This window comes from Podarcis melisellensis (assembly GCF_964234715.1).
Source record: "Podarcis melisellensis genome assembly, chromosome: 14".
Taxonomy (NCBI): domain Eukaryota; kingdom Metazoa; phylum Chordata; class Lepidosauria; order Squamata; family Lacertidae; genus Podarcis; species Podarcis melisellensis.
This window is the reverse complement of record NC_138546.1, coordinates 16,609,738-16,625,145: the sequence shown is the minus strand read 5'-3', so window position 1 is coordinate 16,625,145 and position 15,408 is coordinate 16,609,738. Positions and strand designations below refer to the sequence as shown.

Here is a 15,408-nt window from a genome sequence, read left to right as displayed (position 1 = left end):
TAATTTTTCACTTTGCTCTTCTTCCCTGCTGATATCCACTTTCAGATATCTCATGGCTAGAGGGCATGTCAAACATCTGTTGGTGCATGCTCTTGGACTCAGCCCTTTACACATAATGCTTTATTATTTATATAAAATATTCTATGCCCACCCCTCATTATAAAAGATCCCAGGGAGGGGTACATGAATAAAAGCACAAAAATGCAATACCGTAGCAGCGTATCACAAAATAACAGGAGCAATAAAGCATAATTAAGGCCAGTGCTGAAGACTAAAGGCAGATCCACACTGTACATCCAATGCACATTTAAAGTGTACGACGTTTCCCCAAAATAATCTTGGGAACTGTCATTTGTTAAGGGTGTTCTCCTCTGCGAAGGATAAAAAGCTAACAAAACAAGAAGAAGAATGGTCAAGAAGCTGAAACAGGAGACTTTCCCCCCTCTCCCAGTACATTTCCGAGCACAATTCAAAGTGTTGATGCTGACCTTTAAAGCCCTAAACGGCCTCGGTCCAGTATACCTGAAGGAGCGTCTCCACCCCCATCGTTCTGCCCGGACACTGAGGTCCAGCGCTGAGGGCCTATTGGCAGTTCCCTCACTGCGAGAAGCCAAGTTACAGGGAACCAGGCAGAGGGCCTTCTCGGTAGTGGCGCCCGCCCTGTGGAATGCTCTCCCACCAGATGTCAAAGAGAAAAATAATTACCAAACTTTTAGAAGACATCTAAAGGCAACCCTGTTTAGGGAAGCTTTTAATGTTTAATAGGTTATTGTATTTTAGTGTTTTGTTGGAAGCTGCCCAGAGTGGCTGGGGAAACCCAGCCAGATGGGCGGGGTATAAATAAATAATAATAATAATCATCATCACAGAAGAAGAAAAAAGCTTGTGCCAAGGTGACCAGAGGCAGGGCTGAGAGTGGGCTGACTCCTCCTCTTCCTTCCTTGCACACCACAAAAGCATCCCCTCACCCCCACTGATGTCTCTCCACAAAAGGTGGTGAGCGGATCAGATGGAGACACAACCATGAGGCAGAGACAAATGCAGGCATAATAAAAAGGCTGGGGTGGATCTGCTGCTTATGTCTGCAGAAGAGGCAGCCTCTCTTCCCTTATTTCCCTGCTGGAGCCAATCACTCCATGGCTGCTTCCAGAGACAGACACAGGCAGACACTGCAGATCCATAGCAGCCCTTTTATTCTGCCTGTGTCTCTCTGTCTGCTTTCACTGATCCCCCTTTTTTTAAAAAAAAAAATGGGTGTGCTTGAATACATCCTACACACACCCTGCACATGCCTTTGGGTGTAGTTTGGAGGTTTTTGCATCCAGGAATTGGGTAGGCCGCCTATTCTGAAGGGGGCTACATTCCTTTTGAATGAGCAGCTGCATTGCTTGGGGGTGCTCCTAGATCCAGAGCCATCACTGGAACTCGAAGTAGCGTCAATAGCAAGAACTGCCTGTTATGAGCCTTGACCACTTCACCAGCTACAGCTGTTCCTGGACGGAGATTGCTCTGTCACAGTGATCTTCTCTGAAGCGGCAGAATGCAGTGGTTTGGATGTTGACTGGTATGGCCAATCCAGAACCATATAACATTGCTTCTGAAGAACCTGTCCTGGTTGCCAATCTGCTTCTGAACCCAGTCCAAGGTTACGGTGTTGACATACATAATGCTCTAAATGATTTGGGGGCCCAAATATCTAAAGCAAAGATCGTAAGCCTATGGATCGGGCCCACCAAACCACCATGCCTGGTAAATTCAGCCAGCATGACCAATGATTAGGAATGATGGAAGTTGTAATTTCCAACAAAATCTGCAGGCCCTCTGCTTTACTGGACTCCTGAGGACAGTTAAAAGACTTGTGATAAGATTATCCATGTATGCTGAGTTGATGCTCCCAGATGACTTGTTAATTGAGCATCCCTCTAGATTCCTTTGCGCAAAGTTTTGTGGGGAGATGAGATAACTGAGCATTCATTCTGATCTGTTTGCAGAGATGTTGGGCGACATTGTGTCAAGCACTAGTTATCCTGCCCTCTCCAGTGCATTTTCCCATCACTTCCCCCAAAATGTCTGGTTTTTTGGAGGGGAGCAAGGGAAGCAAATTTATTGTGCAAGAATGCCAAATCCACACCAGTTGTCCGGCCATACAGAATTTGGCTTTATAGTCCTAGCAATGTGTACAGGAAGCAATCCAGTCTACTTGCACACATCCCCATGGCAGACTGTTTAATGTATTCCTCTCCTTCCCTTAATCCTCACCTCCCCTGCAGCAACTGCACAGTTGGCTTTTGGAAAAAGGATAGTCATGAGCAAATTAAAGGAAGAAGCGAAAAAGAACCTCACGTTAATGTGATGACTGAAGCTGCGGGTCGCCCAACAACTGTAGCTGTGTTGTTTATTTCCTTTTCTCCAAGGGCAGGACTTTACAGTCATTAAGACCAAATCTCCCCTTCTTTGTCTGCAGCTGCTGCCGTTCCAGTATCTCCAGGTCTTTGGGCAGCTTGGTGCTTTCAGCATGTTAAGTTACTGCCCCTGGAATTATGAAGTAATCCAGAAAATGTGATTCTATGAATTTACACCCCGGGAACAAATGGCAGAGACAAAGAGTCATGGCTGGAGGAGGGAGGGGGGGAATGGAGGAGGGTTGTTGAGCAGCACTGTGGTAGTTTTAAAAGTTAGCTGGTCCAAGTAATCTATGGGAAACTTTATTATTATTCTTTTTAAAGCGATTGTTAGATTTTCCTCCTTTTCAGAGATATGGGATTATAGCCAGCAGAGTTATCTTCAGAGTAGACCCATTCAAATGAATGAAGCTTAATCATGCTCATCGTGACCTACTCTGGGGTTGCGGCATTCATCTCGCTTTATTGGCCGAGGGAGCTGGCATATGGCTTCCGGGTCATGTGGCCAGCATGACTAGGCCGCTTCTGGCGAACCAGAGCAGTGCACGGAAACGCCGTTTACCTTCCTGCTGGAGCAGTATCTATTTATCTACTTGCACTTTGACGTGCTTTCAAACTGCTAGGTTGGAAGGAGCAGGGACCGAGCAAAGGGAGCTCACCCCGTCACGGGGATTCGAACTGCCGACCTTCTGATCGGCAAGTCCTGGGCTCTGTGGTTTAACCCACAGCGCCACCCGCGTCCCTTCTGAGTAGGACTAGTGTTGGGTAAAACCCTGTGGGACCAATCTTATCTCTCCCCTACCTGATGTAACTTTCCCTCCACGCCTGATGTAGCTGCCTGCAGAAGTATGTGAAGAGGAGAAAGTGTGTTTTGGAAGATGTTCACGTGTGATTATCTGAGGTTGCACTGTTCAGATTCCTTCCATTCCTTTTCAGTTTAGGGTGGAAACCGTAGAAAGGTACCCAAAAATGTGGAAGGATTGTGGAAAAATGGGGGGGGGGGGAGACAAGAAAGAATAACTTTAATGGGATATGACAAACCAAAACTGTTTGGCATTCCCTGTCAAAATAGTAGGTTTGATGTTGAAACGGCATCAGTTATCTCTGGCCAACATATTCTCACGAATAACATTAAATATATATATATATGTTTAAGCGTCAATGCCAAATGATTTGTTTCTTGTTTATGTTTTCTTAACTGGGAACCCCCAAAAGCAATCAATCAGTTAAACGTTCCCCACAAGCTTTTTTTTAAAAAATGTTGATTTTGATAAATTAATATTTTCCACATAATTCTTCTGTTATAAGTGGAAAATTTCTGTCTGCTGTAACGAACATCTCCTTTGATGTGGAAGAATGTACCCATTATTCTACACAACAGTGTTCTGTACCATCAAAGAAGAAAGAATGGCCAATTGGCACTTGCAGGTCAGCTATGGCTCACAGAGTGCTGTTATCTGGCAACACGGTGTGCCTACTTTGAATCACAATGAAATGGGGGGGGGGGTGACAGCTCCCCAAGTACTTTTTAAGTAGCTCATATTAATTAATTTGTGTTTTTTTCAACAAATACAATTAAAACAGCACTAGTGCTAAAATATGCTCAGCATAAAGCAGAAGAAAAAAGAAGAAAATCTAAAACCTACAGGTCTAAAAGGCTTTGGTAAATTAAACCATCTATGCCTGACACAGAAAAGCCAATAAACTTGGCATCAGGTTTGCCTCTTCGGGGAGAGTGCTCCATAGCTGGGACTCAATAGCAACAGATTAATTAATTAATTAATTACATTTCTATCCAGCCCTTCTTTCCAAAGGAGACCAGGGTGGCAAAAGGCAAAATGTAAAAAAAAAGTAATTTAAAATTAAAAAAAACATATTTTAAAACAATTAAAAACATCTAATTAAAATAAATATCAAGCAAGCACAGTTGCTTAGGTCAAGAGTGCAGTGGTAAGCACCTATAAGCCATCAAACGCCTGGGTAAAGTCAATAATGAGGGGGAAAGACACACCTCACCAGGAAGAGCATTCTGTAATTGAGGAACCACCACCGAGAAGTCCATGCCACAAATCATCACCAACCAGGCAGTAGCCAGAGGTGGCGGCACCTGCAGGGCCTCCCTTGTTAATCATGTGCCCCAAAATGGTTTCTGTTGCAGTACTTCATATGCTAACAATAACACATTGAGTTGGGCTAGGTAGCCCATTTCCCCCCACTCACCCCTGAAAACGTAGGGACTCAGAGAGGAGCCTTTGAGAATGATTTCAGTAGCCAGGCAAGACCATGCCAGATAAGTATACCTGGGCTGCTAGACATTTGGGGATTTAAAGGTATGCACCTATAAATCTGAATCATATCCAGGATTGGGTGGGCATCCAGTGTAATTGTTTCAAAACTGATGAAAGGTCTTTGATAGGCCAGGTTCCACTCAGCAGTCTCACGGCTGTATTCTGTTGGGATAGGTGAGCTGGCCTTGGCTTGATTTCCACATTTCCCATGTTTCTTAATGTCACTTGTTGACATTAAAATCTCTGGATGCTGGTGTACATTGAGGTCTATGTCTCTGCAAACCTCTTTGCACTGACTCTCACCTTGAAGAGAAAGGGTAGTGGTGTAGAATTGAGTCCATTTACAATTTGGGTTGATGCTCAAAGTAGCATGAGCCAGATTCTAAATAGGTTTGGCACAAGTGCTGAATTGCAATTCACTGTCCAACACACACAATTCTGAAATTTGGCACTGCGGCTGTTCTACACCCAGCAGAAGTAGGTTTAATTTGAAGTCAGAAGAACTGGCTGAGCCCAGGAACAAATTTTGAATTCCAGAGCTCAGCCCTGGAATGCAATAAAAAGAAGAAAACCACTCTTAGCGCGTGCAGAGGGCCCCTCCTATATCACCAGGAAACCTTTGCCAGTCTAGACACAAATTGGATTTGGGGCAAGGTTTCTAGACTTTCCCAGTGCCCCTGGGATATGCCAGGATTGGAGTCTGTCATGAAGGCATCCCTGAACCTCAGATATTTATAGAACACTAATTTACATGTGTTGAGAACACAATTCAAGGAGGAGAGATCTGTCAACAGTTCTTAGCTATGACAGCTAGGTGAAATATCCCTGTATCCAGGCAACATTCCATATACTAGTCAACTAATTTGAGTGTGGACCCAGACATAGCAAAAATAGCAGCCTTTGTGCATAAGAAGTAGGTGTCAGAAGGGTTGGGGGATCCCTATGATTTACAGAACTACCCAACAAAAAATAAAACAAAAAAACAAACCCTTTAAGGTCTCCCCGCTCCCCGCAAAAGCCCTAGCCCAATGAAGACTGAGCGTGCTCAAATGGCCATGGAAAACTGAATGGTATTTTTTGGGCGGGGGAGGGGGATAGAACAGGACAGGGCTGGCAGACTAGAACACTGAACAAGAGCACTCCACACTGCAACACTTTGTTGCAGGTCCCATTTGCAAATATAAAATGCTTGTGACATTCCCAAAGGCATCTAGCTCACCACTGTTGGAAACAGGATACTGGGCTAGAGATGGGTCCTAATTCTGCTGCACCAGGGTTCTTACTCTATTGCGCTCTCTCAGTTTCCAGAGCTGAACCGTGCCATGCAAGCAGATATAGCAGCTGACCCCAGAGAGGATGTGACTTCTGAACAAATTAATGGCACAAGTTAACAGAATTTGCCAACAGTGCAAAGACTTTCAAATGTTTACTTTCTGCCTCCTCAACCCCTCCCCCCAATTTATTCTGTTTTAAAGAACAACCCAGGTTATTACTAAACTCCTGAGTACACACCATACATCTGCAACACATCCTGGTGCAACCAATCCACAACGTCCTTTTTGTTATTAGGAAAATGGCAGGGAAATGCTCTTAAAAGTGTGGGATAAGCAACTGGTTTGCAGGAAGATATATTAGCACTGTGCAAGCAAATCTGAATGAATGCTTATTGTGGTGTAACATCCCAACAAACAAGACAGAATGCTCAGTAAAGAAGACTGGACATAGGCTGCATGCACACTATACATTTAAAGAATGCCCACCAAAAAAATAATAATCCTGGGAACTGTAATTTACTCCTCAACTATAATACCCAGCACTACAGTTCCTAGGATTCTTGCAAGGGGTGCACTTTAAATGTATGGTATATATGCTTTAGGGACACAGGTGGCACTGTGGGTTAAACCACAGAGCCTAGGACTTGCTGATCAGAAGGTTGGCGGTTCGAATCCCCGGGACAGGGTGAGCTCCCGTTGCTCGGTCCCTGCTCCTGCCAACCTAGCACCCCAAAGTGCAAGTAGATAAATAGGTACCAATCCGGCGGGAAGGTAAACAGCATTTCCGTGCGCTGCTCTGGTTCGCCAGAAGTGGCTTAGTCATGCTGGCCACATGACCCGGAAGCTGTATGCCGGCTCCCTCGGCCATTAAAGCGAAATGAGCGCTGCAACCCCAGAGTTGGCCACAACTAGACCTAATGGTCAGGGGTCCCTTTATCTTTTTACCTCTAAAGATAGGCACCTACACCCAACCACCCCCTTATTATAACTTATGGAAAATGCTATATATTTCTTTTTTTCCTTTACCTTTACCTTATGTATGCTTTAGATCCTTTTGTACAACAGCAGCGATACTGTGGCAAAGCACCAGCAGCCTTTGTAGAACTCAGGGCAGGCAGCAGCAGGAGGAGGATGGAGGCAAAACTAGAATTAGTTGGCTCTGACCTGTCAGTAGCTCTGGCTCCACCTACTGTCCCTTCTATCCTACTAGTCCCAATGGGAACCTGCTTCCACAAGCTGCAGTCCTATAAACACTTTCCTGAGAGTCAGCCCCCTTGACTTACTACTGAGGAAACATGTACGGGCATGAGACAAGTGGACTCCCAAGTCCGCATCTCCCAGCACAGAGATGGAGAATTGGAGGGTCCTCTAGCCCAACCCCCTGCAATGCAGGGATTTCAACATGTGGTTCCCCATCCAATTTGGAACCATACCGGACCCTGCTTAGCTTTGCAAATGTGCTAGCAGTTTTATTGCTGTACCAACCAGTGGCCCTCCAGATGTTGCAGAACTACAATCACCCCTGGCCATTGGCTATGCTGGCTGGGGCGGAAGGGAGCTGGGGAGCCGCGCAATATCCGTAGGGCCACTGCTTCCCCATCCTTGGTGCGGAGGAAGCTGAAAAGTGTCCTAGTCGGGGCAGCCGACGAGGCTCTCTGCTGAGCTGGCCCTCTTACAAAAAACCGGGAGAGCCGAGACCGCAGGCATCTTTTCCCCCGCCTGGTTTTTCTAAACAAGTGCCTACAGCAGCGCCCAGCGGTCGGCCAGCAGCTTGTGCTGAGTTTCTCATCTCTGTTGCCTCTTGGTTTTCTCCATCTCCTTCACACCCCCATTAACCCTTTTGCTGCCCACAAGCTGCGATGGAGGCAGGAGCTGAACCGAGACTAGGAAATGCGCTTATCAAAATGATCCCTATTCCATGCTGAGGGGGAAAGAGCGAAGACCATGGGACTCCCCCAGGACTCAAGTGTGGAGTAAGCTCATATGCACTGGACTGAGCCTTCTCTGTGCCCCCACCCCCAGATTTCAAGACAGTCAAGTCACCCTCTTTCATTTCATTTCATCCTGATCCTAAACACATGACCTTCAATCCTTTGCTGTCGGTGGAATTTACATCTGAGTATCTGAGTGAAACTGCAGTGAAACTAAATGCAACTTTAAAAATGGCACCACTTCTCAAATTTAGTGAAGGGGGGTAAAGCAGGGAGATTTCAGGGACCCAGCATCCCAGAAGCTAGAATTCTGGGCCTCCTGGTAGGGTGGCCTACTGGGGCTCCTCTGTTGTGCGAATGAAGCGGGTGTTGGTGGGCTGAAAAAGGAATGAGTCTGATCTGCTGGATATTATTATTATTATTATTATTATTATTATTATTATTATTATTATTATTATTATTATTCCCTGCTTTTCACCACACGTGGCTTACAAGAATTAAAAGATAAAGTATACACAATTTAAAGCATAGATTCAACCATCAAAAAATAAGAAATAACACTATTTAGAAAGCAACGGCAAAATATTTTGCTAGCAAAGGTTCTTTTGCAGCTGTTTCAGAATCTGTTCTGTGGGTTTTTGTAGCGTTTTTTATTGTAATGCATTGTTCTTTTTCATTTTCATGTTACGGTGTATGTTTTTAAAACTTTGTGAGTCACTCATGGGACTATTTAAGTAGCAAGTGACTTATAAACTGGAGAATAATACTTATTATTATTATTATTATTATTATTATTATTATTATTATCATTATCATTATCATTATTATAACACTTCAGTGCTCTTGACAGTGATGAGACATCGAGATGAGGCAAACAATGGTACAAGCAGTATTCTGACACACAGGCTTGTGAACATGAAATCCAAAGCATGATTTAAACGTTTAATGGAAATCAAATCTTGCAAATTAAAGGCTGTTGCCTCACCAGAAAGCCACAAAAGTAATTGCTTGTTGTATGTGGTGTGAGCAACACACAGAGGCAAAATTTTCCACTTCAAATGCCTTCCAGAAGACATCTCTGCCACAACGTATACAAGGTCATTTTAGCTACCTGCATTCATATTCATTTTTAAAGCTTTTACTTTACTGATTTTATCTGATTTAATAACTATTATTCTGTGGATTCTAGCTGTGGGTTATCTACATTTTTGATTATGTACACTGCTTAAGCAGTTTATCAATCTTTCTAAGTAAATTCCTCCTCCCTCTGTGATGGTAATATCAGTGCTTCTTATTGCCAGGAAGTGTACCAGGGCTCAGCTTTGGGGGCATGTGATGTTATATGGAGACAGGGCACGTGCAGAGTGCCTTGAATTCTGCCACAAGTAGTCTCCACCCTCTCCTTCCTAGTCTAGGATTGGAGAGTAGAGAGAAAATAAAACACCCAGCCTCCTCCCTTCTCTATTGGGAAGAAGCGGAGAAGAACCGGAGGAGGATACATTGAGAGGGTTGTAGCAAAGACACAAGGCAGCCGCGTGCAAAGAACAAAAAATCGCTTCTCCTACACTCTTCCCCCTACCCCGCCCGCGCCGCCCCTGCATCCTGACAGTTGGAGTGCTCCACCGGAATCCGGTCCATTATTATCTCAAAGGTTGGCTGGAACATCAAATGCGAGACAAGTGCTTTTTGTAAATTCCAGGGGGTAGCCGGCTTAGTCTCTTTAAAGCAAAATAAAACGCTTGGACTTTACGCAGAGCAGACGTGTCACAGGCTGTGCATCTTGCATTTCACGCCCCCACCCCCCATACCTCTGCGTGTGCTTGTGTGCTGTCTGTCTTCGTCTGTACACACACTGGGGTTTGCCCACTGGGGTTGTCCACCAGCGCTCGAGCCACAATAACACCCTACAAGTCTGCCCAGAGGGAAATGCGTATAGAATCCGAAATCGGTGTCTCAACAACGCTGAAGTGATATAAATACTAAGAAGGGAAAGGGCACCCAGCTTAATCCCCAGAATCTGCACGTCTGGCTGGGGGAGACTCCTGCCCGGAACCCTGGAGAGCCGCTGCCAGTCAGTGTCGACAGCACTGAGCCAAATGGGACAATGGTCTGACTCAGTAGAAGGCAGCTCAGCTTCCTATGTTAATAATAATTATAATCATCTTCTTCATTAGTAATACTTTTCGCATGGAAACCAACCGCAAACACCCCCGCTCTCTCACCGCACACGCAACCTTCCTTGCAAGCCTGCAAGAGAGAAGGAGCCAGGGAGCCCCCAGTGCAGGAACATGGTGCGTCTTTAGGACCCAGCGGCGGGTCCCGCGCGCGCTTCAATCTAGGGCCGGCGGAGCGGAGGGGAGGGAGCAAGCGGGAGCTGTCAATCAGGCAACGTGGTGAAAGTGACAGAGGTGGGCCGTTCCCGTTGACACTTGGCTCCATCCGAGGGGGGATATTTAATTTGGGATTGAGCGAGGCGAGCGCAGCAGTCGCGCGCTGGCTGGGCAGCGGAGCCATTGGGCGCAGGAGCGAGCGAGCGAGGCGCTTGGGCGAGGAAGAGCGCGGGCAGGAGCGCACGAGAGGCGCACGGCGACCAGGCGCTCCGGCGGAGAAGCGAGCCAGCCACCCCGGCAGGGCAGGGAGCGAAGGAAGGACCTCGCCGCCTTTCCGGCGCCCCACGAGGAGGCAGCCAGGCGCCGCCGCCGCCGCCGCCCGCCGCCGCCGCCGCCGCACCAGATTCAGCAGCAGCAGCAAGAGGATCGAGGCATTCCTCCCGAGCCGAGCCTTGGAGACGGGGCGAGCTGAGGCTGCTGCAGCGAAACCTCGCTCGCTCGCTCCCTTCTTCCCGCAGAAGAGCACGTTGCGAGGCGGCGGCGAGAAGGAGGCGAGCCCCCCGCGCGCACCCAGACAGGCGGCTTCTCCGCCCCCCGCAGCTCCCCCCCCCCCACTCCGGGATCCTGAAGCTCCTGGAGAAAGAGATCAGCCTGGCGACGGCGGGGCGACGCGTTTGACTTTTGCCAATTGGCTGGCTTGAAAAACAAACCCCAACCCCCGCCAAGGCGAGCGAGGCAACTCTTTCCGATCCTCGCGCTCTCTCGGCTCCCGGACTCGCCGCCCCTCGGAGTTGCACCGGGGGGCGATCTCCTCGGAGGCTTTTTGAGTTTCGTCTTTTGGGGCAGTGGCTCGTGCTTCGCCCCCCACCCGCGGCTTTTGGGATTTTATTGGGTGCCTACGCTTTGGAGTGGCGCGGAGGATGACCTCGGAGATAGGTTCGGGGGCAGCTGGATCCTACTAAGGGAGCGCGGAAAGTTTCTGCTCTCTGTCCTCCGCGGTCGAGCAAGATCCCCGCTCCCCCCACTGCGCTGGGACACGCTGCACCTTCTCGAAGAAAAGACGTCGAAAATGAAGAAAAGTTCTCCTGGGGCCGTTTGGCAGTTTCCTTGGGGATCTGCGGCTATTTGAGGAGATAATAATAACAATAACCGCAACAAGAAGAAATTGACTGCACTTCGAAGGGGCGGGGGATAACAGGGAAAAGTAGGGAGCCCCCCACCCCACCAAAAAATTGGCCCCATTTTCTTGTGACTCTCCCTCTTTTTGTAAAAACCCTCTCCTCCAGCCCCCACCTCCACCTCCCACCCCTTTGCTACGCCCGCTCTCCCCCCCACCCCTTTTCCACAGTTCCCCATCTATAAAAGAGGGTTTTATTCCTGGGCTCCAGTCTCACGCCAAACCCTGTCATACCGTCTAGACATGTTGTCGTGGGTCTAAGTCCAGCTGTCACCATGGGGATGGAGGTCGGTCCGCTGTGAATTTTTTGGAGAGAGGGAGAGGAGAGAAGGAGAAGGAGAAGCAGGGGGGTTGGAACGGCCAAGAGCTAGAAAGAATTGGGTTGCCCTTTGGGGAGGCTGTTTCGCAAGGAGGGGGCGGCCGCTTCCCGCCCACCCCGATTCTCCTTTCCCTGCCACCCCATTTTCTCTCTCGCCCCCACCTCTCCCCGCTCACCATGCTTGATTAGTAGCAGGGAGGGAGTGCCAAGGGGGACCTTACATGCGTCTGTCATCTAACCCCTTGGCGATCTATTTAAAGCCAGAGGCCTTGCTGGACTTTGTCTCAGCCTATTTATGAACCCCCTGGACTTGGCAAGTGGGGCCGTGGAGTATTAACAATCGGCGAAAGGGGGCAGGCAAGGAAGAAGCAAGTCCACGGTAGTGCCTGGGTCCTGTCTGGGGCTGCTGGTGGGGACCCCCTGTCTTACATTGCGCCCTGGGGCTGGGCTGGGCTGAGGAGAGCATGACGGCCCCGCAAGCTCTCCTGCTCTGCTCTTGCTTAGCACTGCTGCTCCAGCCGGGCTCCTGCCAGCCCTACCTGCGGCTCCGGCCCTCCCCCAGCGACAGCCTGCCCGTCAAGGACATCATCGAGCATCCCGACCCGGAGTATGACCCCAAGGAGCAAGACCTGGACGAGCGGACTTTGAGGAAGAAGCTGGGCAGCAACTTTGACCCCAGTTTCATGTCCGTGGCGGCCCCAGCCCAGGCCAACAACCTGTCTGCTTCGGATGCCCTGCACCGCTTCAAAGGCCTTGGCCCGCTGCCCAACGAGCTGAAGAAGCTGGACCTGGGCGAGACTCCCTATGGGACCAGGCTCAAGATGGGCAAGAAAGCCCGCCGGAAGTTTCTGCAGTGGCTTTGGGCGTACACCTATTGCCCTGTGCTGTACACCTGGAAGGATCTGGGACTAAGATTCTGGCCTCGCTACATCAAGGAAGGGAACTGCTTTGCGGAGAAGTCCTGCTCCTTCCCTGAGGGCATGTCCTGTAAGCCTGTCAAGTCAGTCACCAAGACTTTCCTGAGATGGTACTGCCAAGGGTGGTCGAAGCAGAAATATTGCACCTGGATACCTGTCCAGTACCCTGTGATTTCAGAATGCAAATGCTCCTGCTAGCCTCAGCTTTGGGGTGTCTTGCTGGATCTAAGAGACCTCATTGCTCCTGTGTGTGTGTGTGTGTGTATATATATATATATATATATATATATGCGTTGCATGTGGATATGTGGATCAGCTCTAGCAGAACTGCCTTTCAGAACAACCCCAGTCCCTTGAGATGGGGTGGAGTAGACACTGTTCTGGAAATCTCACACGGGGGACTTGTCCAAGAGGCCTTGGCATCCTGAGAACCTCCAATCAGATTGTTGATGGATATGACAGGTGTCAGTAATCTTGCAACTTTGATTAGGGTTGGTTTTTTTTACGATTGAATGAAGAACTCGCTTGTCTCCTGGTAGACCTTGTGCTCCCAAGATAAGGGGACATAGAAACTTTTGACACACGAGACCTTGCTTATTCATTTCTCAGTCCTACCCCACCCTGTCCCAGCAACCCCTTGCACTGTATTTCTTTTTTTTAATTATTTTATTTTATTTGAAATGGGGAAAGCAAAACCTGAAAGGAACTGCAGTGCAGGCCCAAGAAAAGCTAAGCACTACAATAAGATGTTTATTTTTATACATATATATATATAGCATTCTAACAAGAGGAAAATTACCATCCTTTGTAAATATAGAGAATTTAAAAGGGGGGGGGGAGATCCGCTGTGTTTTTCTGGTTATTTTTATTATAATTATAATTATTGTTGTTGTTATTGTTATTATTATAATTATTATTATTAATAATAAAATGGTGATGATGCAGGACCACATGTTGAGCCCAACCCTTTCAAAATGGAACACTTTCCTTCAGCGTAAGGGAAGGGAGATATTTGCCCCAGAAAGATGGTTTATGATACCCATCTTTCCCCCACAAACCCCTTGGGAAGGTGTTTAATTTCCGTTTCCTGTATATTTTTGTTTGTTTGTTATCTTCTGAACTTGTCACTGATCTTCAGACTAATATTCAAAGTTGTCTAGGTTTTTTAAAAAATATGTATATTGATTAAGGAGATTTTTTTTAAAAAAAATATGAAGTTATGAAAGAGTGATGGATTGTTTTGTTTTGGAATACATATAGTAATGTAGAGACGTTAAAAAGAAATTTCTTGTGTACAGTTTATTTATTTTTTAATGTTTGTGTATAGGAGGTGTTGGGGGGGAGCTGGAGATTATGCCAGAAAATATTGAAAATGTTTACTTGAATATTCCTTTTGCAACATATCAGTGTACATATCAACCATGACTGATCAAAACATTTTTAGCAATAAACTCTGTCTTTGAAAAAATACTTCCACTATGTTCTACAGATTTCTGAGAAAATGTCTTATATAAACCCTGTGTATCAGACAGAGATCCCAGCTGGTATGAAATCCAAAGAAATCTATTAATGCTAAACAAGCTGTGTGGTATATTTAGGCCTCGATAAGTGTTAGACCCTCATTTTTTAAAAAAAGGTAAAGAACCCCTGACGACTCTGGGGTTGCGGTGCTCATCTCACTTTACAGAGCGAGGGAGCCGGCGTTTGTCCACAGACAGTTTTTCTGGGTCATGTGGCCAGCATGACTAAGCCGCTTCTGGTGCAACGGAACACTGGAACCAGAGCAGTGCATGGAAACACAGTTTACCTTCCCATCGGAGCAGTACCTATTTATCTACTTGCACTTTTTTTTTGCATGCTTTCAAACTGCTAGGTTGGCAGGAGGTGGGACTGAGTAACAGGAGCTCACCCCATCGCGGGGATTCGAACCGCTAACCTTCTGATCTGCAAGCCCAAGAGACTCAGTCGTTTAGACCACAGCACCACCCGTGTCCCAGACCCTCAATTTATCATCATTTAAATGTCATAGTATCTGTGAAAAGTTGATAGAAAATGATGAGGCATGATTTAGAATAGAGTTAGTCAACACGGAGGCCTGCAGATGTTGTCGGACCACAACTTCCATCATCCCTGACCACTGGCCATGCTGGCTCCACCTGATGGACTTGATGAGCCAAGGGTCATCATTGTCCCACCACTTTGGAAAAACAAGGGTGATGTTCTGGCAGATCTCTGGCACTCTTTCCCCCTCCCTGTTGTGCTTTCCATTGGAGGCAGTTGGGCTGCAACCCTGTAAACACTGAGAGTAAGCTCCACAGGGAGACTGACTTCTGAGGAAGCATGTGCTGCATGTCCGTCTCATTCGGCATATGGATTCTTCAGTTTGCATTTTCCCTCTTGCAGCAGAACAGTGGAAGGAGAAGCAATGGCTATCCCGATGTTGCTGATCTGCAGATCCCATCATCCCTAGCCATTGCCCTTGCTAGCTGGGGCAGATGGGAGCTGACCACCTGTTGGGCTACAAGGTTATCACTTATGCCAGGAGGCCAGGAGGCCAACAGTATGTAGTGCCAGAGCCAACAACAGGCAGAGCCAACTAATGCTAGTTTTGCCCCAATTCTTCTCCTTAAAGGTAAAGGTAAAGGGACCCCTGACCATTAGGTCCAGTCGTAGCCGACTCTGGGGTTGCGGCGCTTATCTCGCTTTATTGGCCGAGGGAGCCGGCGTACAGCTTCTGGGTCATGTGGCCAGCATGACAAAGCCACTTCTG

General features: G+C 47.4%; 1 protein-coding gene across 1 annotated transcript; it reads left to right on the top strand.

The window, feature by feature from the left end:
• The first annotated feature begins 10,370 nt into the window (after nucleotides 1-10,370).
• Nucleotides 10,371-14,108, top strand: LOC309357055 (noggin-2-like). Its single transcript, XM_081888953.1, has one exon. It carries the CDS (start codon nucleotides 12,186-12,188, stop codon nucleotides 12,834-12,836), a length of 651 nt encoding a protein of 216 aa, XP_081745079.1. The 5' UTR covers nucleotides 10,371-12,185; the 3' UTR covers nucleotides 12,837-14,108.
• Nucleotides 14,109-15,408: the final 1,300 nt, after the last annotated feature.